The sequence below is a fragment of the Lepeophtheirus salmonis genome, chromosome 3, assembly GCF_016086655.4.
Source record: "Lepeophtheirus salmonis chromosome 3, UVic_Lsal_1.4, whole genome shotgun sequence".
NCBI classification, from domain to species: Eukaryota; Metazoa; Arthropoda; class Copepoda; order Siphonostomatoida; family Caligidae; genus Lepeophtheirus; species Lepeophtheirus salmonis.
Genome location: NC_052133.2, coordinates 26,621,993 through 26,644,288, shown reverse-complemented (window position 1 = coordinate 26,644,288; position 22,296 = coordinate 26,621,993). Strand labels below are relative to the sequence as shown.

The 22,296-nt window shown below is 32.6% G+C and overlaps 1 protein-coding gene across 1 annotated transcript in view; it reads right to left on the bottom strand.

Annotated features, from left to right (window-relative positions):
• The window catches only part of LOC121114549 (uncharacterized), a 100,271-nt gene that overhangs the window by 66,343 nt on the left and 11,632 nt on the right, over nucleotides 1-22,296 (bottom strand). Inside the window, exons 2-3 of the mRNA XM_040708544.2 lie at nucleotides 7,951-8,061; nucleotides 4,028-4,115 (exon numbers count right to left, since the gene is read on the bottom strand). Coding sequence (XP_040564478.1) covers nucleotides 4,028-4,115; nucleotides 7,951-8,061 — 199 coding nt within the window. The remainder of the gene's footprint in view (nucleotides 1-4,027; nucleotides 4,116-7,950; nucleotides 8,062-22,296) is intronic.

Below are 22,296 nucleotides of genomic sequence, written 5' to 3'. Positions count from 1 at the left end.
GGGGATGAATTTTACAGGGAATGAATTGACTGGGAATAAAATTACCGGTCATGAAATATTGATCTTACAAGTTTATTCATGTCCTTGAGGTGTATCAGTTTTAGGAAGGAAGGGTTGTTAAAATTATGATTCAGGATATAAAAAGGGAAAATATTTGTATTTATCCGGAGTTCTGATCACTACTAGGAATTGTCTGTGAAGTCCATATAAATAATGTATAGTAACTTTACTAAGAGCGAGCGCTTTGTCCACTGAGTTATGTCACTCCATTCAAATATATTTGTCTCTCACGAGTGTCACTTTTTGAGCAAGTAAAGTATCAGAACAATGATTAGGATAAAAGAAGCAAAATATTGACAGCTACCAAACAAACACAAGATAGAGATATTGATTTAAATTGATGGGTTTAATTCGAATAAGTTCTTATTAATCTTTTATCAATTATCATTGAATAATAATTTTATAATCGGAAGAAATACAAACTATTGTTTCTTTCATAAGGATAGGTTGTGAGATACAATTGTGAGGCGTCCAATGTTATTACATATGTAAATAATTCTGATGATTACAAATAATCATGTTCGATTAGGAATAACATCGTTCCGAATTAGTATAAATATAACCGTTACCTATCCTATTTTGTTTAGGTACAAGCTTTGGATAAAATGCCCATAAAAGTTGAAAAGAATTACTGTCTAATCTTGGTTTCGGATCCACAGAGCAGGGCAGCAAAACTTGGACTCAAGACACAGATTTAGAAATACATCAATAATTTTATATTTTCAATATTAAGCAAAAAATTATTTTAAAAAAAACTTGTAGGCAAGGTTTTTGCTTAACTTTTTTTACTCAATATGACCACCTTCATTGTCAATCACAGCCTTTACATGTCACCTGAAGGCCATATAGGATTTGATGATGAACACCATTTGGGTGTGATGCCCAGTTGGTTTTCCCTCCCAAGTGCCCCATATAGAAAAGTCCAGTGAGTTTAAATTTGGTGAAGAAGAGGGTCATATCTCTTTGGACTAGAGTCAGACCCTGTTATCTACGCAGAACTTTTGGCACTAGGCAGGTCGTACAGAGGGGGCGCCATCCTGAGTCTACACGTACTTACCCTTCTGGTAGTTGGTATTAAGCCATGGCAATCGGTATGTCTAAGTACCTTATAGTAGGGCTCCTGCTCGATTTTCTGCCCAACCTTTAAAAAGAATGGATGCATCTTCTTTCCATCAGAGGCTACAACGCCAAGGACCTTTATTTGGGCCGGATATTTAGTGTGGTAAACCCTTTAGACCTCTTCCTTTGTTTCAACAAACCAGCGGTCGTTCTGGAGGTTGTAGAATTGATCCACTGGTAAAATCTTCTTGTCCAAGAATATTTTCGTAATTTATCCATTTCCCTCGATCCATGGGAGGAGTTTCTTGCACCTCTCTAGCCTCCTGGCTTTCATGTCCTCTCTTAAAAAGTGGCACAGGCTCCTTGTGAAAGAAACTAATACCAAGTTGTTCTTGATAGCCCTCCTGATGGTCCTAGGAGCCATAGGGAAAGCTGTTGACAAGGGGATCCATCGACTTAGTGGGACCATCCTTTATATTATTCCCCAAACTTAACAAGAACTTTGTATCCCTCCTTAAATTATGCTCTCCAATTGCTGACATCCTTAAGAGGTATTCTCCATTATTTTTTTAAGTTGGCCTTAAAAACCAGGCTCCTAGAACACTTAACAATGTCCGTAATCTTCATTGCATCAACTCCAGCATCTAGGAAATTTGAGATGCGCTTCCCTTTTGCTTGTTTCTCGCTCATGATGATGAAATGACTGAATGATTAGTATAGTTTGTTAAGGTAAAACGGACGTCAGAAACAGAATATCAAAAAATAACCACTCAACTTTTTATTAGTAATGAGAAAATAGATATTAATTAACAGTCCACGTTTTGCTGTCCTACCCTATAGATCCAAAAGTCTGGGTACCACAAAATGTACTCAAATATTTACGTCTAAAGATCTTAACCGAGTCCAATCAAAAAAATGTGGATCCCTTACATCTTTAGAGGCCATGTCTAGTCCCTACATAAAAATATAGGGTAAAAACTGGAGGAAAGTGACACTATCAACTAATCAAACATCAATTATTTGAAATTTGAACCTTGTCTTCTTATCAATACACTACATTTCCATTAGTTTCATAGGAACAAAGTCATCAAAAAGAAGGAAACAAACTCTATAAGAGGGATCAGTGTGATGCCTCAGTAGGAGCGCTAATTAAATTTTGAATGTTTCAATTAAGGAACGTGGGAGATGAGAAATAAAAGTGTTGGGAATCATGCAGAGTTGAACTATTTAATCCGCACTTTGTTTTTCATATTCTGCTCCTCAGGGTTAGAGATAGAACAACAGGTCTTGGAACTGGATCCGAAATACAGTTCGAAATTTAAAGAAAAAAATTCAAATATGTATTTTTTTTTAATTTCAAAAATCCACAGGTTTTCACAAAAATTAACTTTTTTTGGAAAAACAAATACAAAAACAAAATTTCAAATATTCCATTTTTTCATCCTTATAAAAAAAACGTAGTAAAACGCAGAAATTCCTAGATTTTTGGGGAGGGGCTACAGCACCTTCAGCCCACTGTGGACGCCCCTGCGCAGCATTTACAAAAACACTTGCATCACGTGGTTATTCCACGCAGTTTTGCATCACAAGTCGTCATTTTTATTGTAAAAAATCAGTTGATAGTAAGGCAATTCTCCTCCAACATGAAATTCTTGTGGGAATTATTCACAGCCTAAAAGGATTGAATTATGATTCAATCAATCACCCTTCAGAATATTGATTATGAAAAAAGAAGCAGAAATATTTAAGGTTGACAACAAAATAAACTGTATATTTTTTTGTGTTGTCAAGATAAAAAAAGGGGTCACGAACACAAAATGTTTATTGAAGTTTCTTCTAAACTTTCTCTAATCAGTGTTGGATCCAAATTTGCCCTGGTTAATTATTAATCCTAAGGTTAATATAGTTGGGTTGTTATGAGATTTTTTTTTTTAATTCAAAAATTACCATTTTTTGAAGAAAAAAAAATTCAAAAATTAAATTTCAAATATAAAATTTTTTGAAAAAAAAAATTCAAAAATCCACGGCTATTCACAAAAAAATTTCAAATATTAAATTTTTTATTAAATCGCCATAACTCATGGAAAGCACGCTCGTGAGTGATTCTCTTGAACTTAATATGTGTACGTTTGTCGCCCGGTGATTTCTAGACAAAGATTGAGTCATTGTAATACTCTAATGTTTACTTATACTTAATCAGTGACACTCCATCTAACCAATTAAAGGAGAAAAAAAATTTGGAGAAAAGTTTCAAAAATCCAAAGCTATTCATTTGAAATTACATTTACTCTAAAAATATTTCAAAAATGCATAGATATTCAAACAAAAATTAAATTTTTTGGAAAAGAAATTCAAAAATCCACAGTTGTTCATAAAAAATTAATTTTTTTGGAAAAAAAAAATTTCAAATATTAAATTTTTAGAGAAAATTTCTTAGATATTCACAGAAAATTAAATTTTTTGAAAAGAAATGGAAAATTAAATTAAATTTCAAAATGTTTTATTTTTTGAAAAAAAAAAGTTATTAAATTTTCTAATAAATAGCAAAGATTCCTTAATTGGGGGAGGTGTGGGATCAGCCTCTCCCGCCCAGCCCATGCGGACGCCCCTGGAGAAGTATCTATCTAATTTTGATTCGGGATCTGGATCCAAAAGTTTGGTTACCCGAAATGTACTTGAATGTATACATCTAAAGATCTGAACCGATTTGGATCCGTACTATCTTTATTCCGTGTTGGAGAAGTACAAAAAAAAAGTGGCTTAGAAACAGAGTAATTATAATATTATTCTTATTGTCAAACCATCTGAGTACGTATGTACAAATATATATAATTACAATTCTGGAGGCATGTCATGAATAAATTACATATTTAGAATGATTCAAATGGAAATTGAAGGAAAAACTCACCGAATGATTATAGTATGAGAGAATGAAAAAAAAATCCTCCATGGAGACACGACTCTTTGCTACAAAATCCTCGCGTTGAAACTCCTTCCTAACTCAGGAAAAGAAATAAATCATCAATTAGAATCCTTTCAGTTCTATATAAATATACGTACACATTGACAAATTGAACATAACCATATAATTGGTACCTATTTACTTAGTACATATATGTCAGAACGGGACCCTTAATATATAATTTACAGGGTGGGATAGTTAAACTTCCTTTTTTCAAAAGACAATAAAAAAATGTGTATTTTTGTTCCTTAATCATTCTTCATTATTTTACAGAGTTTTGTCCATACACTGAATAAACCAAACTTCAATATTTTAATACCAAGTGATTTTCTCCTTTTTTCCTCTCTCTTTAAATATCGTTTTATTTAGAGGTTTCAAACTGCAAATTCTATTTCTGTATTGTAGATGATTAACTATTTAGTTATTGGCGATTTTGTTTAGTTTTAAAAATGTTGGGCTTTCCGAAATAAATCCGGTTTTAATTAATTGATTCGAACAAACTACACCTACTTAAAACTTCTGCATAACATCAAATCTGAGGCTACCAATTTTTAGCTTTCTATCATTGTTATTTGTGAGGATATTTGTATTCAAATGATTTTATGAAATTTTAAATTATTAAAAGGGATTTAAAAAGTCGTTTTTATTTTATTAAAAAATTGAAGAAAACAACTGATTTTCATGCATTCCACCAATTAAAACATAGGAACTTGAGAGTTTAATTTTATAAAATAGTATGGAAATCACACTGATCACAATGTACTTTTCTTAATGTTTAGACCCCTTCGGAGCAATCGAACGTTAGGATTTATAATACAGCCCCAGTACATTATATTATATGTATTTGTGTTATAAACTTCAAATAACATAACAACATATATACATATAATTTTGGTCTAGATGAGAAGTCCATCTTAATTTTTGTCAAAACCAAAAAAGTTATGGCGAATAATATCCCAAATATTGCAAAAATTATGTCATAAAATGTTAAGGAAATTGAAAATACTATATGTATTCTAATGTTGGTCTATAATTTGATGTGCAAAATGCATGGTTTTGTGGCATTTCTTCTTATAAATTGAAAATTGACGTTTGATGAAAAAATTGAAAATGAATTTGCAAACAAATTTCTACAAATTTTATTTTATATACGAATCCAATTGGGCAAACGCCAGTTCCTAGGCAGCTAATTTATTTTTTAAGAAAGCTTGTCTAAGGCAGCTCCAGTTAGAAGAAATGGAATTAATTAACAAATTTGTTGTTTCAAATATCTAAAAAAAGGCACAGAGCCTCCCTTGGAATACGAGCCAGGATCAACAACATAACAATCTCTCAATTCTGGAACTACGTGGGACGTACGTTGCAGCTGAGTTATAGCCAGAGTTGGAGAATTGAGGATTACTTTGAGTCTACACACACATAGTACAAATGTTTCGGGGGGTCTCAGGTAAAAATGTATTAGTGAAAAGTTTGGGAACCCCTGACTTAAGAAATATTATATTTAGCATATTATAAGGCCCCGAAAAGCATACTAGCGGACCTGGGTTTGTTTCTTTTTCTTTTTTGGGAAAGGTTGCGTGATACAATAAAAGTATGGACGTGTTTCATTTTCATAAAATTGTTTAAATAGAATATTAAAAGGTTTTAAATATACCAAAAAAATACAACAAACGAAAATAAGCACTAGAACCGAGACCGATATGAAATATATTGCAATTTCATTTCCGTTTCAATCTATTCAAGAACCAAACCGCTAGACTGATAAGAGAACAACCTAACTGGTTGGAGAGAAACAATCACATTTGCAGCATAGACAATTTGTATACCCTGTATAGTACATGACTATCTCCATTGATGAGTACATCCTAAAGATCAATTTTAGCTATTTACTATTTAGTTTTGAATTCATTAAAAGTCCCTGGAAGGGATCTAGGATTTATTAAAGCGTCTTCACTTAATTTGTAAATTTAAATATATATTTTAAGAATGAGAAGATTTTTTAATCTTGAAATGAAATTATATTTTGATAAGATCAAATGATATCATTGCTTATTAAAAAGATGCAAAGGATCATTTAAAAAAAGAACCTTGTGACCAAGATGCATATAATAGGTACATAGTCACATTAATAAGGATCACTTTTACCTTTAAATATACAGGATTTGTCAAGATAGCTTCCTTTTTTAAAATGTATGGAAATCAGACGGTAGAAATAGTGGCAAAGAATTTGACAGACTATTTATGAAATTACAAAATATAATTTTTTCAACCCATTTTTATAATTTGAAATTTGTAAATTTGTTTGAGCCCAAATAACTTCTTGGACAATGATTTGAATGAGCTAAAATGGGTGTTATTAGATTTGGTGTTTTGCAAATATTCTAAATTGGTGAGACTTGTTCAAATAGGCTAATTAAAACCGAATTTATTCCGGAAGAACATACATTTTTAATACCTTTGTAAAATTGTCAATAGCTAAGTACTTAATCACTTAATTATCATAATTTACAAATAAAATACTTTTTTAATTAAATGTTGCATCTTTTTGTATAAATTTAGTATGCTTCTAAAACCTCTCAACGAAAGGTTATTTAAAGAAAAACAAATTTAAAAAACCGGGTGTTTAAATAGTTTCTTTCATTATGAAACGAAAAATAAACTTTTTTGATTAAAAAAAAAACTTCTTGTATTACCTTTTGTAAAAAGGAAAGAACGTTGTCGCACCTGGTATTTTGAGCAAATGGGTTGCAGACTCTACTAATTATTTTCAATCAATTTATGATTAATAAAATAAGAAGATTTATGGCTTAAAAGTCAGAAAATGGAATCACGTGTTTCATCATTTACACATGCTTTAAATCAAGTCTAGCCCTGATAGGATCTCTCATATGTACAAGTATTTATTTATATGATACCGAGTGCTCCATTGAAATCTGAACACTTACTTAATTCAATAATTAATGAAGGTTGAGTAATTGAAATTAATTCATATTTCCATATATTAAAGCATAAACAATTAGTTACAAAACAGAACAAACTTGATTGTTTTAGCTTACATACAAGTCTTGAAAATGGCACATGAACGTGATCGACGAATTTACATGCGTGCACTCCAAAGAGTTGAGCGTCTCCAGAACCCTCCTCTACCCCGTCAGCAAGCCCGAAAAGTTGAAGAGGAAGAAAGGCTCTGTCAAAAAGGCCAAACTGGATCCAGAGGAGTTAAAGAAACAGTCCAGGCTAATACCTCAAGTCTATAAGGCACCAGGGGGTAAATCCAGATTGTCCAGAGAGCTATCAAAAAAGCGTTTGGGAAAAACCCTGGTGAGGAGGAAGAACCCTCTTTTGATACCAGCCATGAATGTCCTCCGTTTTGAATTAGTCTTAAGAGTACTTTTGAAATCTTTTTTGATACTTTTGCCCCCCTACAACCCTGATAACAACACCCTAGACTACACGTTTGGATGTATATTGACGGAAAGGTCTTCCTTGTCAGTCATTCAAACACCGATGCCCTAAAAGCCATTGTCAGCCAGTCTTCGGACTCCATGACATAGGACTACGTCTACAGCAGGTGCAGGCCTTCTCCCCGGCCTGGAAGCTATCATTGCCGCTAAGAGCGACTACATTATTGATTAAAAGAGCTGGACACACATCTATTTATAGTATTAATTATATTGAAATTCTATTGTTAATTAATAAATTATATCATGTTGAATTTTAAAATGCAAAGTGTTCAGATTTAAATGGACCACTTGGTAGGAATGGGCGTTACTATATAAATATTTATTTTACTTCTCAAATATCCTTGGCTGCAGGCTTGCAAAATCATATCAATATAAAGTGTAGAAAGACATAAGTAATCAACTTACATTTGCAAATATGTTCCTTCCAATTCATGAAAAACCAGTGTGATATGGTCCATGAGATCCTTAAAGCTTCCACAGTCATAGTTTTTCTTTAAATTACCACTCCTTTCAAGGCTGAAATAATAAAAAAATGGTTTCATTATTATTCAGGATTGAATTTTGCCGTGACCCATTTCTTATAGAAACAAAACAAAAAAATAGAATACCTTTTCGAATAAATGAAAAATAATAATTGAAAAACTTTAAATTAAATTCTTGGGTACTGTTATGATTATAGGTTTTGTATTCAAATTTGTGGAATGAATTATGATATTCAAGAATTTTGGCTATAGTTTAGAATCTTTAATTTACTTTTATTATTATTACCTATTTTTCTAAGGTATTGGCTGGTGGGGGTCTAGCCCCCTCCCCAATTAAGGATTTTTTTTCCTTTTAATAGAAAATTTAATATTCGAAATTTTATTTTTGAAAAATTTTATTTTACAAACTTAATTACAGCTGTGGATTTTTGAAATTTTAATCCAAAAAATTTAATTTGGAATTTTGTGTAAATAGCTGTGGATTTTTGAAAATTTAATTTCTGAGAATAGCTATAGATTTTTGAAATTTTTTCCCAAAATTTTAATATTTGAAATTTATTTTTTCAAATTTTTTGGATTTTTTTCAAACAAAATTAAATTTGGGATTTTCTTTCAAAAAATCCAAAAAACAAGCCCCCCTCAAAATATATTGTCTTCCTAGTAATTTCATCCTCAGTAAATTCATTCCCCGTAAAATTCATCCCTGAACATTTCCTTTCCACATTGAAGAGGGATATTTATTGACGTCATACGGTTAATGTTCCAAAACTTCTTATTGTTTTTTGTGTAGGGCCTTATAGGGAGGTCGGGGACGTGGGCAGTCGGCACTAGAGATGAGTGATGATTAGTGATAGATGGGAGACGGATATGAATGAAATATGGTGTTTATGAATTGGAAATGACGTCATGACAAATCTAAATAGTGAGTAGGAATGGAATTCCGATCCGTGAATAATATTTATAACTTGGGAAATAGAAGTAAATCCCAGCAATACTCTTCTTTTTCTTCTATTTTCCAAGATATAAACACCATAAATCATTCGTATCCGTCTCCCTTCCATCACTAGTCATCGATGACTCATCACTTATCTCCAGTACCGACGTATCAAACTTTGCATTCATGCCTAGGAACATCGTCATCAAGGCTTTATCCCGTTTCAGAGGTCGTATCGAGGCCGTGATCTAGTCTGATGGCAATTATATCGAGTAAGCCTCAAGAGACATGAACTAACTACAATGAATTTGTTTTTTTATTTGAAAATGTTATTAAAAATGACGGATTTTATGTTGTTGTTATTTTTCGTTTTTTGTAAACACAAGACGAGGGATCAATAACAAAATGGAAACGAAGCATAAGTATAGTATACTAGACCTATTTCAAAAATATACTTTTTTGATTTTTGATATGTGTCGGCATTTTTCCCATGCTTTAAGATGTTATAAGTTCGAAAATTATTTTTTTAGGATCTAAGTGTACCCTGGCTCATAAGCCTCAAGGTGTTTACAAAGTCATTTTTTGATGATTTTTGCGTAGTTTTTGGACAAAAAGTATAGATAAAACACGCCATTGAATGCCAAAAAAGATATTAAACTAAAATATAACCATTTTTAAATAATACTTTTTATATATTTTATTATCCAAGTATCAAAGTTCCCCAGTAAAATTAAGGTAAAGAGAAACATCTAAGTGCGCGGACCGCAGTACTAAAATTGTATGCTCCCATCTATCAATGTTATTTTCTTTTATATTCAGTCATTTTTGTGGAAAAGATATTAATATTTTCGAAAGATTATACACTTATCTCACTTTCGTATTTTGAATAATTTTTCTAATCCCAATCAGTATAATCAGGGATTATACAATTTAGAAAAAACGATTTTCCGGCTTCTTCACATCTTAAAGCATGGAAGAAAATGCGAAAACATATCAAAATTAAAAAGTGTACATTTTGGAATAGGTATTATAGTATATCAACAGCTGACAACAAAATACAATGGGTATTTTTCATAGAGATAAATAGCATGATAATACTGAGCACTACCAAGGGAAATTCTTTGACATCACACCCGAGAATAAAAAGATATTATTAAATTAAAGGCAAAATTTGCATGTCATTGTTCATATTATCCCATCATTACAAAATTATTTAGATAAGATCTATATATTTATATAGTCCCACGTTAAACATGCCAACATGTGTGGCCTATAACTGTAGCCCTTAAAAGCGACAAGTTTTGCAGAATCCTCCAAATATGGGAACAATTCTCAAATCGATGATGAATATTGTGACCCCGAGCAAGGAACGATTCAATAAATTGGTAATGTAATTAGGTAGAGTGAGGAATGTCTTAACAAGGAAAATATATGTTTTTTACGTAAGTACTTTAATATTACTTATTAGGATTAATGAATTATTTAGATCATAAATCGGGATATTTGTATCACAGATCTATTAGAACAACCTTAATATACCAGTACTTGCATAAATACGCGGACTAATTTTTAAACGCTTATATCTCGAGGTTCCGTGACCGGAAATAAAAAATTCCAGCACAAGTAACTCGGTAAATCTTTTGGCTTCGTTTTTGTTTTTCTTACTCGCATCAAACAAAGTCGTTTACGATGAATGACGAGGCCAAATGTCATATGGTTGCCACTCTCCTCCGCGCCGGTAGGTCTGTCAAGGAGATAATCAAGGACACTGGACTATCCAGGACTACTGTGTTCAAGGTCCAGAAGCTTGTCAAGGAGGGAAAAGATCTGAAGGAGGGTGTTCGGACCGACAGACCACGGAAAATCAATGTGGATGAGGTGAAGGAGGCCTTCACAAAAACATTCGACCACCTCAATCACCTGATTTGAGTCCCCTTGACTACAGTGTGTGGTGGCAAATTGAGAAGAAGGCCTGTGCTACCCGCCATCCGAATTTGGACTCATTGAAGGCCAGTGTCAATGAGCAATTGGCAGCCATGGAAGACCATTACATCATCAATGTGTGCAAGGCCTTCCGCGGGCGCTTGGAGAGTGGCATAGCAGCTGATGGCGGTTATATTCAGTAATTATATTAAATTTATTACCAGAATAAATTCTCTATTATATAATTCTCAAAAAAAATACGTCATACGAATTTTATTACACATTTAATTATTTGCCACAAATAGTCTGCGTATTTATGCAACTACCGGTATTTGAACTTAAATGTTATTGTGACATTTTACTTGCACTAAGACTAATTTATTTGTAAAAGATTATTTTTAGTAGTAATTCACTTTCTCCCAGCAAAAACTATTTTATAATATACAACTGATATTTACAAAAGTTCCAATTTAGGTGTACATATGTCTCTCTCCTACCTACTCCTCGCGCTCATTTTTTTCTTTACAAACTACTCAACTCTTTCAATAACATACTGCAGAAATTAATCGTAATTTTATTAAGAAATGATTTTAGGGGGGAGGTTTGCAATGAACAGAGTTCCTACTTTAGTATTGCAGACATTAAATAGGTATAATATTTTCCAGCACTAAAAAAACGTCAAATTCTGGCATTCTCTCCCTTTACTACTAAATCTAAATAGATAAAATCTGAACAAACATATTTTTATGACGTGTATATATACATATATGCATTTACATCTCTTTCAAATGACAAACACGGAAATTGATTATCCAATAGATGAAACGAATGTCATACATTTTTTTAATAATAATTGACATACAAAACAGGGGATAACAATGAGACCATGGGAATAATCTAGCTGGTTAATTAGAGTAGTACATACGGAATACATTATAGATATGTGTAAAACAAATCCTAACATTTTTTGTAAGGAATGAAAATACAACAATTGATACTAGCGTTGGGGTTCCGTCTGACAATCCGAGACCGGTCTGAGACCATTATAATTCTTAGAGGAGCGGAATTTTTTTGTTGTTTTTTAGGAATTGGTAATCGGAATAACAAATTTTATTTTTTTAAGGAGTTGTCTTTATTATTTAATCCTTCCAAAATATATTCAATTCTATTCCAAACCCTATTAAACATTCGTTTATGCTCATAAAAGACGAAGAGTAACCTCGAAGATTTGCTCCAAAGTTATAATTGTAAGTCCTTGCTGGACTAAGAGTAAATTTGTGGATTGACATCTGTACAATTATTCCCAATATCTTTGTTTCTTTTCCTTCTCCCTCTCCTCCTTTATGACAGTTGATTATAGCTGCTCCCTTCGAAAACATTCTTTAAATTTTCAGAGTTACCATGTTGATTTTCTTCTTCTTTGTTTTTAAACATGCCCAAAATACACACGATTTTCATCATTATATGGTAGTACTAAATGAGGAACCTTGTTAATATCAGCTGCTTGTTTTATTATAAGGGATAACCTTCTACATTTAAAATAGCATTAGCGCAGCTAAAATATAATAGATGTATCAAAATTCATTTATCTTGGGATCAGAAACAAATTGTCGTAACTCACTTATTTATTTTACCAATTTTTACAATAAAATAGATCTGAGAAATTCGTTTAAACAGTCTAATTTTTTTTAATACATTTTATACATTAAATATTATACTTCCAGGATGGCAAATAGGCAATAACATTGATATTTAAGATACAACAGTTTGACCCTCGACCCTTGATGTATAAAATTATCATGTATTTTTAAAATAACTTAAATCAAAGAGAGGCGAGAATACTTACTTCCGAGGGAGAAGTTGATACCACAACCTATTAAAAATGAAGAAAAGAAAAAGTACACTAGGGGGTATCACGGGAGCCCAAAATTGAGCTATCACGCTCATTTTTACCCCTCAAAAGTTGCGAATGGTAAATAGAAATATATTTTACTAAATAAAAAAAATCCCGGAGAAAAAAATTTACCCCCACCCTTTTTGTCCGGAAAGGTTTCTGTATGAAGTAAAAAAAAATTATGAAAATATTTTTTCTTCTCTTATTTATAAAAAAGCTTTATGTGGTTTTTAAAAAAGGATATTCACTAATTCTCTCATCTAGAAAGGGTGTCTGTAAATATCTTTTAATTGTAAAACAAGAATTAAATATAACTCGTTCTGGTAAATGGTTAAAAAGAGAGGCTTAATTTTTGTCAATATGGGAGTAATTCAGCATTTCTACAATAAAAAAATACTTTATTGCTGGTAAAATTCAAAAAAATAGGCAAAAAAGTTGACAGGATGTCTAAAAATGGGTTGAAAACTCATAATCCTTTAGTCAAAAAGTTCGTTAATGAATGTGAGTAAATGTTTGATATCCCATCATGTCAATGCTATGATAATAAAATTCCAAGAGATAAATGCAAATGTCAAAGAAAGATTCCCCTTCAAGAATGGCAGGCATATATTGATCAAAAAATAGGGTGGGGATGTTAGGACCTATTGATTGTGTTACTACCAGAAAGAATTTGGATACTACCACCAGGAGAGAATGTCAATTTGAGTTTGAATATTACCAAGAGAAACGGCCAATGGACAAAAATTCATCAAATCAGTCTTTAACAAATTTTCAGATGTGAAAGATTTCCCAATGCCACAAAATACTGATGAGAATTGGACTTTTTGAGAAGAATCTGTGAGTCAATTCAAAAAGTCTGACTATAATAAGGGGAGTTACTCTAATCTTGCAATAATGGCGGACAGATTTCGGTTATTAGACACAGCAGTGGATGCTGTATGTAATTCTATTTTAGAAGATATGGAATTAATCGCGCCTTCAAATATACTAGATAGGCAAAAAGTTAAGAGGGAAAGACAAAAGTACAGGAAATTAAAAGAAGAATCAATGAAACTTCAATGGCAAGATGGACCTTACCCAAATACTTAAAATTGTTCAACATCAAGAGAGAAGGAATGGCAGCTTCCTACCAAAAAATTTATTTTGCACAGAGAAAAAGAGGAGCATATAGTCGTTATTAAAGGTACAAATGTAGGAATTCGGTTTGGCATGGTAAGGAGGCTTGAACTTTCCCTCCAAAGACCCCCCTCAATGGCTGGTGTTTCAACTTCACATGAATGAATTGACATTGAAGGAGGAATTCAAACAAATTGATGGCGTTCAGCAAGGACCTAGCATTTATAGGGGCTCAATTGGAAAATCAATAAATGAAGATTTACAAAAAATGTCCATCATCAATTTCCGGCCTGTTGTTGGAAAAGTTAAAAAAATTAATGAAGATATTTTGGCAGATTTAAGTAATGACCAACGCTAACCTTTACAACATTGTTTTGGCAATTGAGTCTGGAAAAATTCCTCTTGGTTCCCACTTACCTCTTAAATCACCAGGAACCTTGCACGAGGCTATATGGCTTACCAAAGCTAATCGCATTTTACGATATTATATATTGAATAAAAAGCCAAGCAAAAACATCTTAAAATTGGTAGCATTAATCTTAAACTATTACACTCCAATGTGGTTTTGCAACTAAATGTCAAACGAATTGCTTCGATGGTTCGAAGCATTTTCAGCTTGCAATTTCACGATGAAGAGGTATTAATTAAGATCTGGCCCCTATTGTATAAAAAAATTTCTCCCGAAGTTCTCTCTTCCCTCATTATGAAAATTTATTGTTAGCAGCATTGGTAGATGAAGATTCAGAAGTTTGTAAATTTGCATTGAACAAAGTCTTGAATGCCAAAAATTTCATATGAGTCCCATAGATAATTAATAATTCCTAATAAAATTAAATATCTTTGTTCTAAGATAATAATTTCAGTTCCTCCAATCTTACAATATTGGTCAGATAAAGAACTTATAAAAGTACAAAATGAGCCCTTGAAATTAGAGAAATATCCATGCCACTCCCAATCTATAGAAAGGGCAGTGAAACTAGTTTCAGAGGCTTTCTGTAAGGTTTACGGATATAATTAAAGACACGGATACATTTTTGTCAACTTTAAAATCAAGAGATAAACTAAGGAAATTTAAAACTAAGTGTCTGTACACAGTTTGATATATTTACATATTATATGTTTAAAAATAGCATTCAGCAAAGATTAAGGATAATTATCCACATTATTGTATACTAACTTATATAGAATTAAAAAAATAAGGTATTGGCAGAATTTTCTCCTTTTTATAAGTAATTTTTATCTTTTTCGTATGTTATCGTACTAAATCCGGGGGGTGTGCAACGTTTATCTCGCTGTAAAAGTAAGTAAATTTAACTTTAGCAAAAAAATGCATATCGTGCAAAATCATTTTTTAAAGCACATAAAGCTTTTTTATAAATAAGAAAAAAAAAGTTTATTTCATAAATTTTTTTTTCCGGATTTTTATTTACCATTCGCAAATTTTGAGGGGTCAGAATGCGTGATAACTCAAATTTGGACTCCCGTGACAGCCCTTAGAGTACACGCATCAACTCTAGTTATACTACTAACAATCCTAAGGGATGTTTAAAAGACGGATTCCATGGATATATTGTTAAATTATTCATGTTTGCTTAAAAATTGTGAACATTGACATTAAATAACGTTCTATGAAGCTATATGGGTTGTATAAATCATATCAGTAAAAATTGGTGTAACACATGTGCTGAAAAGTCCCGGGCTTATTTTTTTTTAATTCATCTCATTTCATGACAATCTGTTCTATCTTTTGTTATTTCTAAAACAATGGATCAAAAAGAGTTTTGTGTTTTTATTGTAGAGTACTTCTTGATGGGGAAAAAAATCCGTTAGACCAAAGTAATGGCTTGAAAAGTGTCATGGATATTCAACTCCATAAAGTAAATATAATAAGAATATGTAAAAAAAAACAGTTTTGAACGAAAAAAAAAGTGTTTTCTTTGATTTATCCGCCTGTGTCATATATATATTGAGACCAAAAAAATGGTCCATGATTTGGAAACGATTGAATTTCGGGATACGGTCTGCACTGAAGTATCAGTTCAATAACAATATGATGTTATGAGTCCTTAACTGTCGATCTTTGAAATTTTAAATACAAATTTCGGTGATTTATTAACCCAAATAAGATGTTTGAGAGATATATTAAGAATATTGTAAAAAATATTCCTTTTCTTACTAATAATGCAATATAAAAACGGAGGTTGGTCTGAACAGTTTCCGATCTTAAACTGAAGATGACACTAAATAGACAGCACTCGTAAATAAAAGCTAGTTACCTCTAAATAGCATCTGTTAACAGTTACTCATTAAAGTTTCAGCCATTTAGGACGACCAGTTGTTATGAAGCAGTTGTTTGTTTGAATTACTGTGAGTGTTTTGTGAAAATGGACAAAATCGAGTATCACTCTGTTGATGCATTTTAGACGCAATAAATCGGTACATTGGGCCCGATTAATTATTTTACATGAACCTTGGACAGACCATTATACGGCCAAAACAAAAGTACAGTCCAAATAGTGGTCTGTACAGATTTTCGTCAAATGAAGAGGCAATCACCTTCATGAACAATTATTTTACAGAGAACAATGGCAATTACTATTTGGACGAGTTCAGAGATTGGATAATCTCTGAGAGAAGTGTATAGAGTAACAAGGAGACTATGTTGAAAAATAATATTAGCAAATCAGAAAAAATGCCTTGTATCTTTAATCTATTTATAAAAAATGAAAAATAACCTTATTTATGTCAGGGAAGATAGATTTTACCTTGTTTAAGGACCGACAAACAGAACTGAACTGACCTGTGGTCGTAAATATGGACCGATACAATACTAACTATCGATATGTAAGAAAACTAACGTGGTATTTCCACTTTCTAAAAGTTAGAATTTAGACATCTTTGAAGAGTTATATTTTTGCACGTGGACATCAAGGAGAGAGAACGAGAGAGGTTTCATAGAAACGAATGTGCACAGATATGAGGAACAATAAATTATAGACACTAAATGAACTCGTTAAATGCTTTTAAATAATAAATTATGCAGACAATGTATAAAATATGTCGTTTTTTCTGGTATCCAATAAATTTTTTGAAGATTGTCTAGGAATGGAATCGTTTTTTTTGTTTTTTTTATTTGTTTTTGTATAAGTTCCTGGGGCTCTTTTGTACTTATTTTTTGTTAAAATATCATCTATATGTAGTGAACTTAACAATATGATATTTTTATGACTTAAATTATATGTATTAATTAATTTTTACATAGATTTTAATGTCAGATATAGAGGAATGAAAAGTAGAATGAACTACACTGCATCACATGCAAATGCAATAATTATTAGAACACTCAATTTAATATAATTTTTATAATGTTGGGTTGTTTTTTTGTTTTGTTTTTTTCATTTGTTTAACATTTTTTATCGTCCTACGCATATTTACATATAAATATATCATGTATGATACCCGTAATTATCTTAAGGAAGAAGTTAATGATTATTTTGTTTTGTAGGGATTAAATAATTCATTTCTATCGTCCTTAAATACAAAAATATTACTTTTGGTTTTGAACCCAAATGACTGCTTATGTTTTAATCGATGGAACAAATTTGTTCTTTTAAATAAATTCTGTCTGGACTGGTCACGAATGAATAAAAAATCGGTAGGTATCTATATTACCGTGACCGGTAATTTCATTCCCAGTAAATTAATTCCTGCCCTTTCATTCCCAGTAAAATTCCTCCCCTGACATTTCATTCCTACTTTGAAGAGGGATTTAGTGACGTCATACGGTTCATGTTTCTGAACTACTCATTACTTTTTTGTAGGGCCTTAGAGGCAGTGGGCAGCCGGCACTAGAGATGAGTGAGGATTAGTGATAGATGGGAGACGGATATGAATGATATATGGTTTTTATGAATTGGAAATGACGTCATGAAAAATCTAAATAGTGAGTAGGAATGGAATTCCGATCCGTGAATAATATTTATAGCTGGGGAAATAGAAGTAAATCCCAGCAATACTCTTCTTCTTCTTCTATTTACCAAGATATAAACACCCTAAATCATTCATATCCGTCTCCCTTCCACCACTAGTCCTCGATGACTCACCACTCATCTCCAGTGCCGACCTCCCAGCCCTCCGTCTACAGCCCTACACAAAAACTACTTAGTAGTTTAGAAACATGAACCCTATGACGTCATTAAATATCCCTCTTCAAAGCGGGATAGGAATGAAATCACCTATAACCCTGTATTATACACAAATCGGTTTGCATCCGTCTCATTAAAAATTGGACCGACTCTATAGAGGAATTGTTGATGACGTATTTGACCTACAATAACGTCATATGGAGTTAAATGTGTTTTATATCATATTTATATACAACACATAAATCAGGATAGGAGAGAAAATCACCTATGATGTTTTATAGTATAGGTGTTTCTTTGTTTTTATTCTTAGGTATGATGCATCTATTAAATTTTATAAGCCAGACAATTACTTACTTTTAAAATAACAATTTCATAAACTATATTGACATTTAAAAATACAAAAAAAAGTATAATTTTTTTTTTTAAATTAATACATTAATAGTTCAGTAGAGTATCATTAAAAACTAGTACGTGGCTTAGTAGTGTGCATCCAGCTTAAGAGTCCATGATTTTAGTCAAGGTGGACACGCAACTTTGTATTTTGGGTGGAATAATCCCGTTCGTGTGCTTTACCAAGTAGATACTTTCATAGACCTTTGAATTAATGTTCTCTATTTTGAGAGACTCGTCATATGAAGATGACGTGACGATAAGTCAATCCAGCTGGATGAGTCTCACTTCAAAGTGTCGCCATACTATGTCCTCCAACATGGATACAACCATTTGGCAAAAGTAAAAACATGAAATGATCTCTCCGTCATTTCTATCCTCCGGACTAGCTTTCGATTTATCGGTAAAAATTGAGCACGTTGCTAACGTATACATAAGTGTCCACCAAATTTGTTTTACACCTTATCATTAAACATTATTATTCATATGCTAGCAAGTTCTCTAACTTAGATTATGAATCTGCAGTTCCGTTGTTCAATGCTTCGATTGTGTCTTGAATGTTTTTCGTTTCTTTTGCCTTTTTTTTTTAACCTTTCTTTGCAAAAATTACTTTTGATCTGTTTTCAATGTTCTTTAAAGCATCCCACGACGTTATTTTCCCTACATCTAGCTTTGATCTTATATTTTGTATTAATTTTAAAATTTCATTACAGATTTATTTTGATTCCATGAGTGAGACGTTCAGTTTCCTGAAGGACTTTTTGGACTTCTTAAAAGATGTTAAAATGGGATGGTGGGTTTAAATATTTGAAGGCAAATCCTTAAACTGTTCCAGGAAGTTTGTTGAATCCGAGGGAATGAAAATATAGTCTAGTCTTCCAGGTATTTCGTTATCGGATTTTGTTCTTCAATCATCAGTCATTTTTGGCGAGGAATTGTCCAACACATCGTTAAGATTAAGGTCCTTGACTACTCTTTCAAGATTTAAGCGCTCTTAATATTACGGGATCTTTTATATCCAAGAGCATCTCTGTCTGATTTTCTCGTGATATTTAGGTATCATCTAAGATGCTAAGCTAAGATGCATTTCTTACCTTTTGTAGGTGGATACTTTTCCACGACTTTGGAAAACCAAAAAGTTGAATCGTAATCGGGTCAATATATTACATAGATTGTCATCCAATTAGAGGTTGTTCTAATCCCATGAAAGTTCAAATCTACAATAACATAATTTCTCGCTGGACCAGAAGCCACGTGCTCAGGATTTAATGAATAACTTATTAATACTATAACGCCTCCGGATGGGTGGGATCGCGCTCTAGAAGAATTGACATAGAAGCATGCATGTGATTGTTGAGGAGGGAATGACTTAAATAATTATTGTTGTTATTATTTTTTACTCTTTCGATTGTTGCAGTTGACGTAACGTTATAAGTCAACAGATTAGCCATTATAAATATTAAAAACTATGCATTTTATTTTAGGGTTGTTTGGTTTTTTTTATCAATGCCCCATGTGGAACTTCTTCTTGATAGTGTTGACTTTTTTCTAGATTTAACTTTAGTTTGCCTCAGAGGGTTAATCATTCATCAATCATTGGATGAGCTTGGCCTGCATCCCTTGCACCACCTTGGGGCACCTTCCTTGATGGAGAGGGGGACACTGGACAACTTCGAAATGGAGAATGTATCTTTGCTTCTTTTTTAACCTCTACACTTGGAGACCTTGAAGAGGAATCCTATACAGTATTACAGACATCTTTTGGGTAATTAGTAGATGATACATTCGATGGCTTGAGGAGCACTTCTTTCTGTATTAGTCTCTCCAGCATTATTGGTTTTTGATTCCCCTCTAAGATTTTTTGAATACCAAAGTCACAAGTCTGCAATTTAGTTTGTTTTGGTTTTGCTTGTGTCAAAACGGCAACGGCAATGTCTTTTGAATTAGATCATCTGGGTCTTTTAAAAATTCCTGTATTTTCAGTGAGATTATTGTCTGTATTTTTTTTTTTTTTTTTTAACTTTTAGAGCCTGCACGTATGTTGACGTGGATCCATTTGTTTTGTCGTCCCCTTTAAATGGATTCAATAAATATTCACTATATTCTCTTATTGATGCCTTTTCCCTGGTACATATCTTAGTTGCATGGTTAAAACGAAAGCAATTTGAGCATTGTTTTCTCGCTCTGTCGTGGCAAATTATCTGACCACACACTGGAAGAAGAGTCGGTAATTTTGAAGGATCTCCCTTCACATTGAATTCAACCGTAATAGTACTAAGGGGATGAATCAATCCTTTTAGTGCTGGGTGATTATCTAAACTATTCTAATTCATCTCCGAGCAAGCATAGCCCGTCATTTTAATTTCTTCTGTAAATAAGCCAAGCGTATTCCTTTCCCATACATCTGAGAGCCTGTATCTTAAACATTTTAGAAGGTTGAAACTCCATGGTCTTTTTAGAGCGGCTATAACTATAATAAACCTTTTGTTACTGACCTTTTGAATATACTATAAAGCTATAAATGGGTTTTGTACCTCCTATGAGTGCTTTTTCGGGCCCATCTCTGAAGTAATTTCTGGTAATATACTTTTTTTTATAGCAAGCTAATTTTTTTAGTGAACCATTATTTGTTACACAAATCCCACTCGGAATCTAAAAAAAATCATTTGCGTGACTAGTCATAATGTCGATAATATGACTTGACTCTATATATAAAAAAAAAGAAACCGAAAAGTTAATTATTACTCAATTCCACTCCTAGTCCACAAGGACTAACACATAACTCTGCAACACATCATTGGTGCTAATCTTTGTTGGTTTCACGCATTCTGTTTGATTGATACCTCTTTAATAATAAAAGAATAATGATAACAACTTTGGAAAATGGAAAATAAATCCTCTTAAGCTTGCTATTTGCGAGTGGTCCATTAAAATCTGAACATTTTGAACTTTAAACTTCAAAACAAGATATAATTTATTAATTATCAATAGAATTCCAACAAATTAATACTATAGATAGATGTGTCTCTGAGCTCTCTCAAAAGTTAATGTAGCGCCCATAGCGGCAATAATGGCTTTCAGGCGGAGGGGGAAGGCCCAGTACCCGCTGCGTATGTAGTCCTCTGTCAAGGCATCCCAGTGCAAACTGGCAATGGCATTGAGGGCCATGGTGTTTGGATGACGGACACTACATAACTTCCACTCGACATGTACCGAAAAGGTCTAGCCGAGAGGGTTGGCATCAGGGATGTAGGAGGGGGGGGGGAATGCCAAAAAAAATGGCCTTTCCATTCTCACAAGGCTCTTCCACCCACTTTTTTGATAGCTCTCTGGACAGTCTGATGGGAAATCTGGAGATCTCTTGTATGAGCTACCATGGAATGGAGGGGATAGATCAAGACTGTGTTTCTTAAATCCTCTGTATCCAGTTTGGTCTTTTTGACTGATCCCTTCTTCTTCTCAAACGTTTCAGACATGCTGACGGAGTAGACGGTGGTCATGAAAATTCGTGGGTCATTTTCAAGTGTCATTTTCTCGCAATGTACTTAAGCGAAAGAGCCCAAGCTTGTTTCGTTTTGTAACTAATTGCTTATGATTTAATATGGCAAAATATGAATTAATTTCAATTACTCAACCTTCATTAGTTATTAAATTAATTAAAGATCGATCTTCAATATGCATTTTTTTATACCTATAGTTATAAGCGTAAGTCCCCGTTGGACTCAGAGTATAATAATTGAGAGTCGACATTGTATTAGTTCCATCCTATATGTCCATGCTATATACAGAGTGGGAATATTGAAGCTGATCTAACAAAACGTCATGACAGATAAGCTGCTGTCCTTTGTACAATTCTTTAAATTGTCA